The 19114-nt window shown below is 41.0% G+C and overlaps 1 protein-coding gene across 6 annotated transcripts in view; it reads right to left on the reverse strand.

The window, feature by feature from the left end:
• prdm16 (PR domain containing 16) overlaps nucleotides 1-19114 on the reverse strand; it is a 179804-nt gene that overhangs the window by 15290 nt on the left and 145400 nt on the right. For 4 of the 6 annotated variants that reach the window (XM_069140955.1, XM_069140951.1, XM_069140953.1 and 1 more), the window contains exons 4-8: nucleotides 10684-10824; nucleotides 5503-5605; nucleotides 921-1122; nucleotides 604-769; nucleotides 196-349 (exon numbers count right to left, since the gene is read on the reverse strand). In XM_069140955.1, the coding sequence (XP_068997056.1) occupies nucleotides 196-349; nucleotides 604-769; nucleotides 921-1122; nucleotides 5503-5605; nucleotides 10684-10824 (766 nt within the window). The remainder of the gene's footprint in view (nucleotides 1-195; nucleotides 350-603; nucleotides 770-920; nucleotides 1123-5502; nucleotides 5606-10683; nucleotides 10825-19114) is intronic. The other 2 variants (XM_069140954.1, XM_069140952.1) reach the window with 1 other exon arrangement.

Consider the following 19114-nt stretch of genomic DNA (forward strand, 5'->3'; position numbering starts at 1 on the left):
TGACAAAAAATAGCTTAGTTCACATTTATTATTTATAGTATATAATCAAATTTCTAGCCATACAAATATGATCCATTTACCAGAAAATGTAAACAACTTGGTGTACATAGGCATTGAGAGGTAGGAAAGAAAAGGTATGATATAAATTGGCTACGATGAAGAAGGCGATCATTAACTTTCAAAGCCCTTACTTACAGATAAAGGGTTTGACACTGCTGTGGATGTGCTTATGCTGCTTGAGGCCTGACGAGGTGGCAAAGGTCTTGCCACATTCAGGACATGTGTGAGCGCGTGCCCCCACGTGCTGGGAGCGGATGTGGCGCTGAAGGTTGCTAGGATCTGTGAACACCTGAAATATAAAATAAGCGCATGAAAATACAATGTATGCCATAATTTACACTGGAAAATATAAATATATATGTTCCCCTTTTTGTATTTTGCCATCTTCATTATTGTAAATATATGAGTTCTCATCGCTTTATTTATTTAACGTGTGCAGTTTTTTAAGCGTTAAAGAGAACTACTAAATTAATGTGCAGTCTATTATGAATGAAGCCACTAAAATAAAACAGGTAAAGCCTGTGTGTTCTGTGCACAACTTACGTGCCGGGTATGCTGTACCTTATCACAGTTTTCACACTCAAAGCGTTTGCCACTGTCATGTGACATCTGGTGACGGATGAGGTTGGACTTCCAGTTGAAGGCTTTGGGGCACTGGTCACACTTGTACTCCCTCTCTTCTGTGTGGACTATCATATGCTGGCCCAGACTTTATAAGGAAAACGCAAACTCATCAGTGAGTTGAACAAATCATACAAGTCACATTTGGAACACACTCGATGAGTGGACTGTGTGTGATGAATGTGTAGATCTTTATGAGTACTGAAGTGTGGCAGAAGTTGTTTAAAGTGTTTGTGTACCTGTACTCATTTGGGAAGATCTTCTCACAGTCTTTACACTCGTGGACGGGCTCATCGCTGTCCTCACGTTCCTGTTTGAAGTCCTCTCTCAACGTGTCAAAGATGGAGCCGGCACTGGAGCACGAATACTTCTGATGCCGCCGCAGCTCCAGTGTTGAGGAGAACAGCTCATCGCAGTCTTCACAGCGGTACATCTGCTCGTCTGCACACACAAATATTTACATGCTATAGTTTAATATTAGGAAAGTAAGTGTGTCGAAGTGCAAAAAAATATTTTGTTTTCCCTGTTGACAAAACTATTTCTGGTTTCATCATTCCTTTAAAAGTCTCTTATAGATTGCATTGCAACATTTTAAATAAAAGAGCAGCCTTTTGCCTTTTAAAGGAAATATACATTATTTATCAAATTAAATAGAACAACAAAGCCAGCATAAAAATGAAGAGGAAATGTCAAAACTTGGAGCAACATTCTCCAACTTTGTCATCACAAAAAACAATATTTCTGCTGTAGGAAGAGAAGATTTTTAATGCAGTAAGCTTGCCTACATTTTAAGCAGAAACTAAGATGTCTTACAGTTCAGTTTTAAAGAATGGCATTTATTGTGTACTGGCTTTTAATGTGTGCAAACAAAATGTAGTAAATTTGATCAGTCAGGACAAACTTAGCGTTGCACAAAGCTGAAAATAATTGCTGATTTGCATCCTAGTATTGACTAACGCCTGTAGATTCCCACAGATTCTGCACCATGTATCCAACAAGAAAGAATCTATTCCCCTTTGTGTTTAAGTTAAAGCTTCAAAGACTGGTTTCACAAATGGGAAAAGCAACAATCCTGCAATTGACATCCACATAAAATGGAAATCAATTAGGAGTGAAATGTAGCCTTCATTAGCACGGTTAATTACTTGTTAAAGCAAGTGTTTGCTTGAGACGGGAGGTGTAATAGCACACAGGGGAAACAATAGGGGCTGGTCTTCCCCTTCCATGTTGATAACCTTTACAATACTTCTCACCACCAAGGTCAAATGCATAAAACTCGCACCAGCTTTTTCAATAGCAAGTTCCTGAGTCAGACGCCAAGTTCAACAGATCAGGGGAAAGCCCAGTGGAGTGCCTTTGTGCACATGCATAAATGTGTGTGAGTGTACGTGTGTGCTTGTGCTTCTGTGAACATTTTCCAAAATGAGCCACAAGGAACAGAAGTAAGCAGGGGCACAGTGGCGCCAACCCCATGGTGATTTCTGCGCCAACCTGCCATACCCTTTTTGCCATGACCCAAGCAGCCAACGCCTGAGTCCCCCCCCGCCCCCCCCCCCCCCCCCCCCCCCAGGTGTCCCAACACGCCATGCACACCCATCCATCAATTCAAGCTGCACTAAATGAGTTTATCCAAAATGACTTACAGTGCATGGCTCACCTGTTTTCTACTGCATGTGACCGTTTATCCAGCTGGAACTTCTTGGACACATTAAAAGGGCATTAGTGTAGCAACATCAATGTGTCTAACTTTGGGGAGAGGGATAAATGACCTTCTGGTCAATGGACCATTACACTGAGCTCAAACACTATACTAACTAGCTCACTTTGACACCAGTGTGTGCATGTATTTCATTGAGAGTGGGTATTCTATTGTGAGAGAGGTGTTTATGAATTGCTCTCAAGCTCAACTCAACTCAACACTCAGATCATTTTTGTCTGCCACCTTTAAGAGTGGGAAATGTTTATGAAAGAAAAAGACGTGGTTCATATACAACTACAATAAAATTTTGCTGAATTTAATAGATGGAAAAGTGTCTGTGCATGTTAAAAGTACTTGGAAATCCTTCTAGTAGCAGTAGCGTGAGTGTTGAGAAATGAAAGGAGAGGTCTGAAAGGACACTCAGGTGCAGGGATGTGAGGATGCACATAAACAACGGTGCTTGCGTGTGCGTATCGGCGTGCCTGTGTTTTTTCAGTTAGTCTGGTCTGGGCTGGTAGGTTGGGGTGAGGGGGTGGGGGTAGGGTGTGGGGTTATAAAGTGGAGGCTAATAGCTCTCTGGGAGACGAAGGGAGGCACAATTATGTGCAGTTTAGCAGCTAATCTGGGAGCATGGGTGAGGTCTCGGGGGACTCCTCAAGTCCTCTACTTCAAATTCCTTCTCCGATAAGCCAGACACAGAGAGCAGGGCTGCGCTGCCAAGCTCCCGCTCAGCCCTGCGACCTTTGTCTCTCTCACACACTCAAAGGCACGGAGACAAGAGCACAAAACGGGCACTATCATACCCACAGTAGGTGGACTTTGTCTCCCTTTGTCCTCCTAGCTTTATATTTTTTGGTCTCTTGCTCACAAATAAGCATCCTTAAACAGTAGACCAACTTTAATGCTTTTTTTTTTTTTACTCCGTTTCATCCTCCTCTCACACAAACACACAAGGCCAAATACTTCTTCTCTGACACACATTTTGGCAGGTTGAATTTTCTGTCTGTCTGCTTCCGTTTTGCTGTGTGTCATACAGAAACAGATGAATTGAACAAATCATTTAGAAGTCTGCTCCATCCTTTGACGCACTCCTACAACGTGCCAATCTGCTTCGTTTCAATAATAGAGCTTGCTTTGAGCTCCTGTTTCCTCCTGTTCCTTTGGCATGGAGATCTGTTGCTTGAACTGTGCATCGTGCAGGGAGGCTGGTAAGCTGCAGAACATCTCATGAACATTTTGTTCTCCCTCCAACTATTTTATAATCAATGACAAGTCCCATTTTTTTTTCTTCATCCGTGGTTCCAGAAAGACTGGAAACACAACAAAACAATGTTACCTGACAACAGCACTTCACCACAATAAGTCCAAGATGTTTAGAGAAATGCAGCGGAACTACGGCCCCTTTTCCGCTCAAGTGAAGTTTGAAATAAAAGACCAGAGCTACAGTGAACAGCTGTCCAAGTTAGATTATGAGATAAAAATATTGGACATATTCAGTCTGACGTGTGGAGGCACGGTTGAAAGGTTGTGAGTACAGTGAATCAGGTTACCCGCTCAGAGAGGAGAAGGGTGGGCGAGAGCACCTCAAAATGTGACGCACTTTGAAATGTGAGTCAATTTGCAGATGATTGTACAGTAAGGTGTGTAGCAGGGCAAGTAACACACATGATCTAAAGCAAAGATCAAAGTAAAATACACAGGGATCGATCGATCAATCGATAGATAGATATTAGAATAAATTAAATAGCTAGTGAACATCAGTGAACATCTTCTCAACATCAGTGGTACAGGATTCAATAGACTTTCCAATAATTTAAATATTTAAAATTTGCAAGCAATAGATAGATATTAGAATAAATTAAATAGCTAGTGAACATCAGTGAACATCTTCTCAACATCAGTGGTACAGGATTCAATAGACTTTCCAATAATTTAAATATTTAAAATTTACAAGCAGACGAGCCTTTTCTGTTTTGTTAGTGACACCAATAATAATTTAAATAGGTTTGATTGACACATTGTTTTTGTTTGTCTTCATTCTTTTTTTTTCTTTTTCTAAAGAACCTTCAATTACTAAACTCACGGCAAAATCTACATTGGTTGCATCAAGAGAAGTCTGACCAAATTAGTAAACATCAATACACCATCAAATTTTTAAATGTTAATTATTTTATGACATTTGGCTGAACACCATGAATAAAATGTCTCTTGGGAGTAGAAGGAGTAGAAGTCATTAAATGGTCCATCTGACCGCCTGAAAAACTGCTGCAAATGGAAACTTTTAGGAATTTTTAGTTCAGAGGTTCTTTATTCATGTTTGAAGTGGATTAAAACCCCTTTTTTATTTTTATAAATAACTGTCTTAAAAATGCCTCCTGATGGAACTGCACTAATTCAAATATGACTTGAAAAGCAGACATAAATTCCTTTTTTTATTTTTATTTCCATGATATCTGTTGTCTGTCTGATTTTTCTGTCATTTATTTCTGTCATTATTGATGATTTCCGGTAGGCTATTTTGTCTATAAAAAGAAACAGGTGTAAACAATTCGGAGGATCCGATGTGGACGAACCTGTCGACATTTTAATTAATATGCCCGACGAATTAAACTCGTCTAAAACAGAAGCTTTATCTTCTCTTCTTCTATGCATGAGAACGATTTCTTTTCTTTGCTGCCATAACGTGTTCTTAATGATATGCATGGCTACCGAATAATCCCTGTTTGATCTTGGCTTTCCGCGAACAGAAAATTTCTACTCGCATAGGATGTAATATGACAAGTGCCAAATGACGCCATTAATGCCGTATTTTAGGCAAAGAGGCATTGAAAAGCGCAAAATTCAGACCAGACTCCTACAAGTATTCTTTCGTTATTGGCATGCCTATTCTAAATGACAGGCCTTCAACCATATGCTTTAATGCGGGATTTAATTCCATCCTGGATATTTATGGATCGAATAATTCACATTTCTTGAGGAGAGGGAAAAAAATGTTGGAAGGAGAGATGGTGTCTTTTTTTTTTTTTTCTCCACAGTTATGGAGTGTGTTGGTCGTGAAAGCAGCACAGGATGCAGGTTGGAGTTTGTTTAAAATGTAAGCTAATGACGCGCATTAATCTTACCTTGTAGGTTGGGTGCCATGGATCCCTCGGGGAAAATACCGTCCTTCATGTACACTAAAAGCTCCTCCCCTGCTTCAATGTCCCGGACAGCTTTATAATAAATCTGAAGAGAGAGAGAACGAAAGAGGGAGACTTTAACTTAAGGTCAGGATGGAATTTATAAATCTGGACCCCCATATATTTATTAAAGGAAGGGTCCATGTTACAATTGATAAAATGTGCATGTTATTATTTTTGTTATCTTAAAAAAAAAAAAAAAAAAAAAAAAAAAAAAACAAGAACACAATTTTTGTAAAAAATATATATTTTTTTTTTGTTCATGATAATGTAGAGTTGTGGAAACGTATTTGTCCAGAAATGTTCACAATATTTTACAATGCATTTAAATGAATTAAAAACCTGGCCAACGCCGGTTATTTAACTGTATTTCACAACACAATAAGCCTATTTGTGTTATCACACATTTAGGCTGACTCAAACTTTATGAAATGAACAAAACGAATAGCTATAACAAATTATGTCCCCCTTACAAATCTCTTAAAATGCAACAAAAACAGATCTGCGCAAACAAACAATAACATTTAAAAAAAAAATGTAATGCAGATACTCAGACCACAATAGCCGCTCTGAAAGAAAAGCGGCAAGTGAAACCAAAATAAACAAACAGCTGCTGCTCTCGTGCGTTTTGTATTTAGTCTGCAAAACGGGAAATGTCTGGTTTTCAGCCCACCTTCACACATCAACTAATTTCACTGCGGTAGCCAAGTTTAACTTCGCACATTAACAATTATGGCTGAACAATTAAGATTTTTTTTTTTTATGTTTTTTTTTTTTTTTTGGGGGGGGGGGGGCGGGGGGGGGGGGGGGTGTTTAGTTTTTTTTTTCTACAAGCCAAAGAAGATATTATAATTATTGGCAAAATTCGAAGGCCAAGAGCCAAGGCCACGTCCAGTGTCTGCTCAACATCTGTCAACCAAAATAATCTAATAGATGCACATGTTATGTAAAGAAAATTAATCACACTGGGGAACAATATAAATCATTTTACATTAAAAACATTAGAGCTTCATGCATCCCAATAAGCCACAGCGTAAATAACCCCTTCACAACGAGTACTGGACACATGGGGGCGCTCAGCACCAACTCAACAGTGGCACCACAACAAGGAGGGCAGAGCACTCTTCTCCACACACACTCATACACACAAACACACAGAAAGGCTGGCGGACTAACTTCCAAGACTTAGTGCTTTTAAGATGAGAGAAGAGACGAGGAGCAAAGGCCTAAAATCAATGAAAACACGACGTATTTTTTCGTATTATTGTAATTAATACTGTTATTATTATTACTATTATGATGCAACGTATTTACAACTCTACACGTTTTCGACCTGACCTTTCTTTTCTCCGTGAGACGGAGGAGTTGAGAAAGTTGCGCGGCGCTGCGGAGAGCCTCCAGCTGCAGTAGCACTTCAGTCCCGGTGGAGTTGGCGACACAACCCATAGTAGGTCTACCGGACAGGGAGCGGGGCGCTGGAGCGTACGTGGCCGGGGAGAAGGGGTCGCGGGGCGGCCGAGAGCGCTGCGGATGGTCGGTGATCAGTCCCTCCGGCTGGATGAAGCCCGACGCTCCTCTGCTGGGCTACTCTCTAATCTAGTCAGTAAACGCGTCCTTGATGATGATGATGAGTCTTTCTCTCTCTCTTTCTGACTCTCTCTCTCGCTCTCTCTCTCTCTCATTAGTGATTCCCTATTGCCCCTTGGTGCTCTCTCGGTTACCCGTCGGCCACTCCTCCTCGTCTTATCTCCAGCCAAAAGGATTGAGGGATCTGTGGCGCAGACCCCTCCCCGCATCTCCGATCCCAGCCGCCGCTTTGGCCGCTTGATAAATCTATTATTGATGTAAATAATGGATAAAGCAGCCTGACAGACTTGCACTCGCTCTATCAGTCCCTCAATCACAACACACACACTCTCGCGGACACACACACACAAACATATAGAAAACTAACGCACAGGTCTTTTAAATGTTATTTAAGTTTACTACTGGAAGGATTATTTCGTTCACTATTTGGTGTAATATCTGCACTGACAATGACATACATATATAAATATTTTTTTTTAAATCGAAGGTCGTTTAGATTAAATTGGATCAAAATAATTTAAAGGTGTAGGCTTTAAGATCACATTTTAATAGGTTTAACAACAATACGAAGGTATATTTTCATATTCATCATAAACCAGATATTTTAAAAAGCAAACAATTAATACAACCATTGTTTCATTTATTTCCGTCCTTTTATTCGTAGCCTATTTGTACCGAAAAAAACAAAGAAAACCTGTTCAAAATGTGACAGAACAATATGGAAAGTGGAGGAAAAATACGACGAATAACGTCGCAATATCCTATTTAAATACCTCCAACATTTTTATGTGTAATATATCTCGGAATATATTTATTTAAAATCTATAAAACAGCTTAATTTACGATATTAATGACACATCTTCCTCGTTTTATGACAAGATTATAGATTAGAACATTATCAGCACAAATTATATTTCTTATTTTTAATGAATACATCCAGTTAATAATTAAAGACATTTTAATTACATTCCTAATTAATATTTGTGTCTGCAGCATTTTGAATCTTTATGAATTGTGTATGTGTGTGTGTGTGTGTGTGTGTGTGTGTGTGTGGACTCTACAGTAAGGCCTGCACACTTGGACCTGTTTTGACCTATTCCCATCTCTGTCCACTGTTCAAAAGACAGATGACTCATCAATCAATGCCAGCCGTAGGGCCCGCAATAATCCCCTACTGTGGCCTCATAGCCAACACACATGCACAGACAGACACACACACACACACACACACACAACACACACACACACACACACACACACACACACACACACACACACACACACCAGCCTCTATGAATTGATGGATCCATCCGGGGGTAGAAGGGCAGATCAAACGGCGTTGGAAAGAGCTCCACTCCAAAACACAAAAGATGAAGGGTTGACAAGAAGGTGGACAAGGTTCATCTTCTCTTTAAACCCCATCAACTGCCTGCCCACACAACACACACACACACACACACACACACACACACACACACACACACACACACACACACACACACACACTCTGCACTGCACTCTGTCAGCCCTTTCAATCATAAGATGCAACTTGGCCTTAGATCCACTGAATGGTCTCGCTTTCACATCAGTGTTTTGGGCAATTGTTTGGCATACTCAATGAATGGGAACTATTTCATTGGGACACACACACACACACACACACACACACACACACACACACACACACACACACACACACACACACACACACACACACACACACAAGTCTTGTTGGAAAAACTCCAAAACCTCCAGCCCTTCTGTGTCCAGAGCACCTAATGTAAATGATGTATGAAATATGCCAAATTAATGGATGACCATAAATATTTAAATTATGTATGATCATGCACACATTTGTTCATCTTACATCATTAATGACAAAAAAACAAATAAATTCTCCACTTGCTTTTTAAAAGGTTACTGCCTGCATTTGAATTCGCCTGGTGTGCAATTTTTTTCTCCATAAACTCATGCATTGTGCATGCTGATACAAAAAAAAAAAGGAAAAGAAAAATCACTGAATGGTCTGTTAAATTATACATTTTAGCACTCAGTGGCTGTGTATATGCATGTGCGTGTGTGTGTGTGTGTGTGTGTGTGTGTGTGTGTGTGTGTGTGTGTGTGTTTGTTTGTTTGTGTGGTGTAAATAAATGATAGGGTCGTACCTGTGAGCCACTACACCAAGCAACTGGTCAGGCAAACAAAAGCAAAGCCGTTTGCAAACTATAAACAACCACAAAAACCCATCAAAAAGCAATCGTGCACGTGGCCTTTTCTTGGTCCAATAATTCTCCACAATTTTCTCTGGTGCAATGATTCTTTCGTTGACATTGTGTGGCAGTGGCAGGGGGCACTGATGTGAAAATCTTAAAAGGATTAGGCAGGTTGGTGTTGCCAGCCAATTGGTGCTTGTCAATCTCAGAGGCCCCTGTGTGCTCCCTCTCGTACTCGGTGCGAGGCAGCCCCCTTTTCTCTCTATCGGTCCGACTTAATGTCTGAAGCTTAAATGGACACGCTAGCCTGTCCTCTTGGTGTGACAGAGTGACAGGTGGCAGATCAAGACACGAGGACAGAGAAAGGAGACAAAGTCAGCAAGGAACAGGCGGCTCGAGACTGAGACAGGAAGGGGAACGAAGCATGTAGGCAGGGATTAGGAAACAAATGAGAGTAGAGTGACAGGAATGTGGAAACACACAGCCGTGTCATATGGATACATTTGGCTACTGTGATATCACATCTGAACTTAAATACTGTTTTTATTTCATCTCATAAGTTTTCATCCATACCTCTTCTTTGCATTGTTTGCCTTCAATTTTGCATGTTTCCATCCTAATACATGATTATCAGTAATTATAATAACCCACATTGATCTGAAACTTCCATGTGTGTCAAATAATAGCAGAGCAACACCACCAGTGCTTCATTTGCAGAAACTCGAACAAGAGTCAGCAAAGCAAAACAGAAATAAGAGTCTCTGCATGATATGGACAGAAACAGAAATATGTTAATATATTGCAGTGGTTGTGGTACACACGTTGCATGGGGTTGAGGTTAGGGCCTAGTTAAACAGTCGGGGGTTTATGGGCAATGGCTGGGCATCTTTCCAAAAGTATCCAATGATTGCCCAGGTTTGTGTAAAAAAATGGAGCATAGGAAGCAAACAGGGAAAGAAACTGCCGCCACCACAGAAGAAGACTGTGACTTGCATAATGGTTATTATGAGACTCAGGAGTGTCACACTATTCTTCAGCCTCTTTACATGGGTCATTTCTTAACAGCACTGGCAACTGGCCCAGCCACAGACGCACAATAGAGCCATTCCTTGGTCATTACCAGTGCACACATTTTCCTAGCACAATGGTAAACACACACACACACACACACACACAATTGCACACACCCATTCACACAGGTCAACCCAGTGTCTGAGTGGATGGGAAGCAATAACCGCCGCTCCCCCTGGTCTGACAAACACTGTGTTATTTTTTGATATGTGGGCTACAGATTTAACCAGGACGATGTTGTGATGTCACTCACCTGGTCTCCTGTGAGGTGACAGGCGGCGAGGTTCTGCTCCTCAAATGACAGGGCAGAGCGCACGTATTTGAGCCAGCTGTTGCTGGTGGTATCCGGGCCTGTGTCCAGCACAAACTTGACGTTGCCCATGTCGTCCACCACCTGTCAGAGAGCAACAGGTTAGATATTTTTTTTAAAAGAGACAAAACATTTGCTTATTAAAAAAACAACAAGCTTTTGTTGACTTTAAAATCAATACGTTTTCCAAGGAAACTCTGAGCAGTTAAAAATGTTCAGTTCTTATAGGGGGCGAGGACGGCTGTGCCAGAAGTTTGATGTCAGTTAACTTTAAGACACACAGAGCCAACATGTCAGTGGGTGTTAGGGCCACCTAACCTTGTCAATCCTGACAACAAGACGAGAGAAGAGGGAAAGGAGGAGGGAGTAGACAAACTGTGGCTTCTTTCACTTGTCTAAAGAGTTTCTCTGGCACATATTGATCACCCTTTGTAACCCCTACAGCCCCTGGAGACTCCAAGAGCGGGTTTCGTGTTACCCGCTTTCACAGAGAATGAAGGAGGATGGAGGTAGTGGTGAAGGAGGAAGAGGAGGAGCAGAAGAAGAGAAGAGGGGCTTATTGTGAAGTGAAAAGTTTAGGGAAAACCAGGAGGAAGGAACAATGCTTTATGTTTTTTTGGAGAAGTATAATGTTTTTTTTAAATTATAAACTAAATTGTAAATTAGACATATTTTGAAAGAGAGAGAACGAGAAATATAAAGAAGTCTCAAAAACCACCAGAGGAACAAATTTTATACGAGACAAATATTATTGTATTTATAAAACAGAGTGCCAGGAAATGTTGCCCTGTACTCTTGGCTGCTTTGAGTGCATTTGCGTGTGTGGTGGAGTTTGGTGGTTCTGGGGAATCTGGGGGCGGCTGAAACCACCAGGCTCGCCCTCTCTCCTCCAAGCCGGGGTTGAAGCTCCGATTTCGCCCCAGTGCTGCACATGAATCTGAGCCAGCGTGAATCCTCCGGGGAGAGCTGGCCTGAGACAGAGCAACTCCTCTAATTACCACCACCAATCAGCCCAGCCTGAGTTCAGCGCTGACCTCCAGCTTGACTCTCTGCACTCCTAATCACAGTCAAATGTCTGCTGAAGGAAATAGAGGTGCGATGGAGAAGAACCAACAAACCGTCTGACATTTTTAGATGTGCAAAGTTCGTGAACTTCTCCAACTGGCAGCGTTTCTAAAGTCATGTTCATGTTTTTTTCCCCAGCTCGTAAAGTGTGAATGGCTATGTTCTTGTTGTCTGAGTCAGCGCGTGCAGAAGGTGTATTTTTGTGGGTGGGGGTGCAGGTGCCAAGCTTGGTGAGTAAATATGTGAAGGGTCTGGATGGAGGTGTGGAAGAACTGCCATGTGCGTGCCTGTACGAATACGGCAACTGTTTTAGGCAAACGCATGTACACATGGGTTGAGGTAACAGCTTGAGGTAACAGCAATGTTGTGCTACTTTTGAGCCGAGGTGTGACTTTACCCTCCTTACTAACTGCGCCTTCTTTAGAATAACAATGCCTGTTAGCGCCATGGTTAAAAATAATTGATCAAAACCTTGACATGTGTTTAAAAACCTTGTTTCACAAGCCTGAAATAAAAACTCTGACTGCCGCTCATGTAAATGTATTTGCTGATTGTGAGAGTGGGAAAAGTGACTGTTTATGCAAATCAGTTCCTGCTATGTGTTTCCTATAATTCATAGCGATATATTCAGAAGTAAACAATGTTAAAGTGTCCACTGAAAGAGCTTATAAATGAAACATGATTCTGGTATTCACTCCTCACATCTCCAGCTACTGTCTCTTCTGCTCCCGGTTTACAGCTTAAAGCCTCAACTTGATAGAGTCCAGGCCTTTATTTTATGTGTGAAAACAGTCACTGAAAACTAACCAGGCATACCCCCTCAACACACACACACACACACACACACACACACACACACACACACACACACCTACTCCTCCACCCAATATCTTTCCTGCAGCCGGCAGAGTCAGAGTGCACTTGTCATGGGGTTACTGCAGAGCTGCAACAGGTATTGTACATGTTTTATGAACACATGGAGAAAAGCTGAGATCCAGGTGGAGTGAAGGAGGGGCAATTTTTCTTTTGTTTTTTGCACACACACACACACACACACACACACACACACACACACACACACACACACACACACACACACACACGAATACTGCCATGCCTACATATTGGGCATGGCAGTATTTATACACTCTCATTTTGCCCCCCTAGTCCTTCTCTTATACACACACCCGAGGGTCTGATCGTGGACTTAATGAGCAGCAGACCTGTGTGTGTTGTGGGTTTTTGTACGTGTGTGTGTGTGTGTGTGTGTGTGTGTGTGTGTATGTGTGTGTGTGTGTGTGTGTGTGTGTGTGTGTGTTGTCTGGGAGGCCTGCTAACACCCTGTCTCGGGGTGGAAGCCTGATTTATAAGGCTTCAAATGAGGGGCAACAGAGAAGGAGAGCCAGAACAAGCTTGCGGCTGATTGTTTGTTTATTTACCTTTACCTTTTCTTTTTCATCCCCTCCACCTCCCTCCATCCACATGTCACATGGAGGTGGAGGACCCTGGCTGGAAATCATCAGCTCCACGTGTGAAACGGTTTCAACAAAACAAAGCAACCAAAAGCAAACTACTCAGAGTTTTCCCCTCAACTTCTCTCTCCTCCTTCTGCTCACAGAAAACAAAAACCGTGACTGTACGATATCAGGAATGCTGGATTTGTATTTTCAGAAACATCTTGCACTGACTCCACGTTGATACAATCGTAAAGTCTTCATCTATCCTTTCATTCTCCTCATTCTCACTTTGTTCAGGCAGAAAGCAAGTAAGTGAGTTCCATCTTAACTCTCCGAGACACTTTACTGATCTCCTTCATTTTCTGCTCTTCCACTAAAGTGAGGTCAGTTTATTACAAAATCTACTTTTGTATCTTTGGCAATCACTCTGATCAAATAACACATCGTTCAAGTTACTCGCTGTGATCTGAGAATGAGGTAACACTGCTGAAAACAAGTTTTAAACAACCTGCTTGATTAGCCAAACTTGTCTGGTCGAGAAAAAGAAATGAGAAAAGTAAAGTTGTTACCCACTGAATCATTTGTCACAGATTCAAGATTGATTTCTTGCTTCAACTTTGATCAAAACCTGCCTGAGTGTACATTGTGTCATCATAGGGGATTGTTGTCAAGATTTCAGAGAAGTTCACTTCCAGTTTTACCCCCAAATAAAATAGTTTAGATAATGTGTCCAGACTGTTTGCTTGTTTTTTCGTCTTTCTAATCAGTGGACTGCTTGTGTTTCTCACCTTGTCCCACTTTGTTGCTGTAGTTTTGCCAGATTTCTAGGTCCTAGTGAGTACAATGTTATTATAACTGATACCAAATAATGACAAAACATGAAAATCGGATCAAAATTGTTTTAATTGAATAAAATTATCCTTTAAGGTCAGTGAAGAGAAGGAAACTATCACTCTTATGTTTCCATCCAGTTCCAATATCTGTGATTTACTACCACCCAGAAAAACACTTCAAATATTTCCATGTCAGAACTTGACCTATAGTTTGACTTGATTAAACAGTATCAAAAATATGACTCACTTGACAGCACACACTCACGCCCACCTACCAACACACACACACACACACACACACACACACACACACACACACACACACACACACACACACACACACACATAGACACAATGAGACTTCACTGAAAGAGAAGCGGCTCTAAGTGGACAGGATGCAGAGCAAACTCCACAGGAAGCTCTGATAAGAGCACGACACTTATATCGCTCCTCACAACACAAAGGGGAACCTTTGACAGCTAGGAACCTTTAATGGCTGTCTCGGCATGCCCTCTCCTCTGCCAGTTATATCTGACGGATGTGTGTGGCGCACTGGGCTGAATTAGTGGAGGAAAGTTGCTTGTACGGTTAGACGTTGATGACAAGGTACATATTATTTTCTGAGAGACGGAGGGCAGAAAATGGAAATGACAGCTCGGAGCGCAGTGGTGATTGTGATTTTGATGTGAGATGGAGATAGAAGCAGACTTACAGCATGTGAGACATAACTGCGAGGTTATTGTGCGTCTCTGAGGGAATATTTTTATGAAGTGTGATCATAGTGCTTCGTTGGACGGCCCTGGTTTTTCAATGTGTGAACACACCCTAGTTTGCATACATTTGTATACATGTGTGGGGGAAAACAAAGTGAGGTTTGTTGTTTCTAAGCTTCATTCTGACTTGTCTAATTATTTTTTCAGAAAATAGACAAAGGTTTGTTTTTAAAATGTTACATGCTTTTGTTACATGCTTTAGCAGACTAAGTAATCTGTGATTAGTAGTGATCTGTGATATTTGCTTTGCCATTTTGCAATGCAGAAAACAATGTTCACCAAATATTTTGGATTTAGAGAGAAGCACAAGAGAAGTAGATTATTTTAAACAATAGTTAGCTGATAGATTTCTCTGCATTAAAGGATTTTCGGCCAGTGAAAAACAGGAAAGAAGCACTACAAACATGCAGAGAGAAGGCTGACTCTCCTCTGGTTCACCTACTCATATCCTGAGGAAGTTGCAGACAAAAGAAAAAAGGTTGTTTCAAGGAGGAAGAGAACAGAAGAGGGGGCAGATTGCCTTTCAGTATTGATCTTGCTTTTAATCTATCTCGATCAAGCATATGTGAAAATGTAGAGAAAGGAAAGCAGAGGGAGAGGGAATATAAAGAGGGAGATGTAGTATTGGGTGCAATTCTTCTTGAAGGAGGTAGGGGGCAGCCTGGCATGAAAGCTTTCTAGGTAGAAGAGCAGGAGTGCAAATTAAACTTCCCTTCCTCTCCCAGCTGTACACACATAAATAAGGCTGCAATGGTTGTAGACAATATGAAAATGGTAGACAGAGAAAGAATTACATGCGCACGCACACACATACACTCTGTTATACCTTGATGAGAGGGACAGTCATGGAAACAGAGCAGTGACAGTGACAGATTGAGTGCCTGTGAGTCGGGCTGAGGAGCCGGTTGTTAGAGGTGTTACAAATTAAGGTGCAGGACGACGAACAAGAAATAAAGAAGTGTGTGTTAGAGTGTGTATCCTCTCTGGAAATGGGTCTGTTTCCAGTTGGGAGGCCCCTTAACATGCACGCACCCATGCACGCACGCACGCACGCACGCACGCACGCACGCACGCACACACACACACACACACACACACACACACACACACACACACAGGCAAACTAATAAAGCGGCTGACATAGTACAGATCACGACAGCCTCCAATGGGTTTGTGCTCATTCATGTGTGTGTGTGTGTGTGTGTGTGTGATGGATGGGGGCCTGCAGAGAAGACCCTGCCCTGCCACATCACTCAACAGTCTAAATGAGTGTGTCTGTCCACATTTATGTGTATGTGTGGAGGTGGGAGGTGGACAGGCACACAAGGGGTCCTGCCAATAAAACCTTCTCTTATAGCAGGAAGGAAAAATACAGAATAAAATAGATTATTCACATTTTATTAAGATCAGTGGACTTTGGTTGGGTGAGGACGATGTGGGAGAGCTGTGACACACAAAAGAATGAGGAAACAAGGAATGAAGAGTAATATTAAGGATGAAAGGTGTGTGCACAAACTGATGCAAATATTTGGCTATTGATTCTTAATGCATGTTAGCAAAACTGGGTGGTGAATGTTTGTGTTTGTGAACGTGAGAAGATGTAAGAAAGATGTCAAGTAGGAAAAAAAATATTGACTCAAAGAAAGGTCAATACAATTTTGAGCTTGTGAAATTCTGCTGGTTGCATCGCATTATATTATCCTTTATAATATCTGTAAAAAAGGCAAAACAAATTCAACTTGCATTGATAAATAAAATAATTTGTCGAAATAAGATTTGTGCACAAATTATATAAATGATGACATTCCACAAAGTTTGAACTTTCAGTTTGAACTTGTACTCAAAAATAAAAAAGCAAATGGCTATTTCTATTTCTTGGTCTTTGTGCAACTTTACTGTTGATATGATTTTTGTAGCACTTTTATGTATACAATCTCAAATCAATACATTCCTAAACCCTACATTTCTTATGCTGAGAGTTTTTTGTATGCATGTTTAAAAAGGTTGATTACACAAAATTAGCATCTTTTTCAACATTCAAACTTAAAATAATTTTCATCCATAGAAAACAGCATTTACATTACATGCAAGCACACAACACACAGTTCATTTCAATTGGTCAGAAAATGCTAAATTATTGTGGGAGCAATCACACACCATAAAATTTCTAGTGGAGCAGATAGATTCCTGATAATGCCTCACTCCATTTTAGTTAGTTTAAAATAGTAATTTCACCCAGTGAAACATTTATCAACCAGAGAAATGTACTCTTTTCAGCATTGCTCTAATGGTGAATTTGACAGTATTTGTTAAGTGTGACTTTTTTTTCCCCAGCCAGTCCAAACATTTGAACATCATTTAGCCATCATGGCCTAACAGTACAAACTGGTGTTAATGCTGCACATCCTCCCTCGCTTGACATTTTCTCTTTTCTTTCTGTCAGCACCACAACATCTCCTCTGTCCTGACTTTTCATGTATCTAAACAATCAGGCAGCGATTCTCCTGCACAACAAAAACCCAAACTAACGCTTACATCTATAAGCAGAGTTATTTGAAGCGACATTATTTTCCAATGTGAGAAGAAGTTTGCACTACAACCGTCTTAGCCCATCAAACTGTGCTGACAATGTGTCTTTTATTGATACACGTGTTTACTAACTTGCATCCACAATGGAATCAGTGAAAATATATCAAGTCCAAATAAAGAAAGTCAGTAGCAAAGTGTTTCAACAGGAGGAGCCACACTGTGAGTATAGATTGGGCCTTTAAAATAGGGTGAATGTGTGCGTGCGTGCGTGTGTGTGTAAGGCCTATTACTGATGCTGGTAATAGTACACCTGTGTAGCCATGTCTGGCAGCCTAATGACAGCTAAAAGGGAAACAGGCTGTAAATCCACACACACACACACACACACACACACACACACACACACACACACACACACACACACACACACACACTCTTCCTTGTTGAGTTGAATATCACATATTTACTGTTTGTCAAAAGCACAGGTGAATGCCACTGTCAAAGGTGTGTTTATATACCATGTGTGAGCTTTAGCTGTATCACTAGTGAAATGCTCGTATGCAGGGTGTTGGGGTGTGTGTTCAATGTGTGTAAGTGTGTGTGAAGGTGAGTGAAGGCGTGTTAAATGTGACCCATTTTATCTGGCCAGGGCAACCATCGACATAATTAAAAACCAGGCAGGCAGGCCAGGGAGGGCCTGGGGCCTTGTAAAAGCCATCTGGGTTGTAGTGTGAGTGTGTGTGTGTGTGTGTGTGTGTGTGTGTGTATGTGCGCGCGCATGTGTGCATGTGTCCACATGCATTGTGAGTGTCAGAATGTGGCCCCGCTCACTAATGACCCAACTTGCTTCCATTAAATCAGCTTCTCTGCAGTCACCGTCACACAGCTATCATTTGTGGTGAGTGTGCATGTGCCACACTGAAAACATGCATGTGAAAAGTTCCAGTGTCTTTCTCCCACACTCACCAAATCATGGTGAAGTCAAGTCTCATTTCGTTTGAGCTTGACCTATGTAACTTTTCCCTTTACAGTAAATGAGCAGTTCCCATGCATGTGGAAATCAGAGGCTAGTTGTGGAGTGATATAACTTTCAAACAAAATTTTTAATTGGTGGACATTAAACACAACGACGGGCTTTATTACAGTAAAATTCCAAAAATGTATTTTCTAACAACAGTTTTGTTGTTGTTGTTAAAATAATCATCAGATAAAGTAATCATATTTAATTTAGCTTCTGGATGATGTAATAATGTGTGTGTATATTACTAATAATAATATTAATACAGACTAATATGGATTATATTATTAACCTGTTTCATAAAAATAAATGTATGCACATTTCGTTTTTAGTTACAGAAGTTATAATTTGCTTTTATTCTTGCATTATTAAATTGTCAGTAGCCACACAAGTCTCTCTCTCAGCCACACTGTTCTTGCTTTTAAAATTGCCAGTAACCATTTTTATTTATTTATGGTGGTAATATGACTAATTGGAACAACAGAGGAGCTTCTCATTTGAGTACATATCTACAGCCGGTCTGCGTTATTTTTAGCATCACGCCACTGCGTCCACCTCCGCACCCCTGCAGCTCATCTGAACGAGCAGGTTGCCATGTGCGGGGTTGCCAGGTTAGTGTAACTTAAAACAGGAAGCGTGCGCGCTTTTAAAGAAGAGAGGCAGCGTTTTCAGGCTGGACCTTATTAATGAAATGGCTTT

Source organism: Embiotoca jacksoni, unplaced genomic scaffold (assembly GCF_022577435.1).
Source record: "Embiotoca jacksoni isolate LCO1_2020_lvr unplaced genomic scaffold, fEmbJac1.0.p SCAF_9, whole genome shotgun sequence".
In the NCBI taxonomy this organism is placed as follows: Eukaryota; Metazoa; Chordata; class Actinopteri; family Embiotocidae; genus Embiotoca; species Embiotoca jacksoni.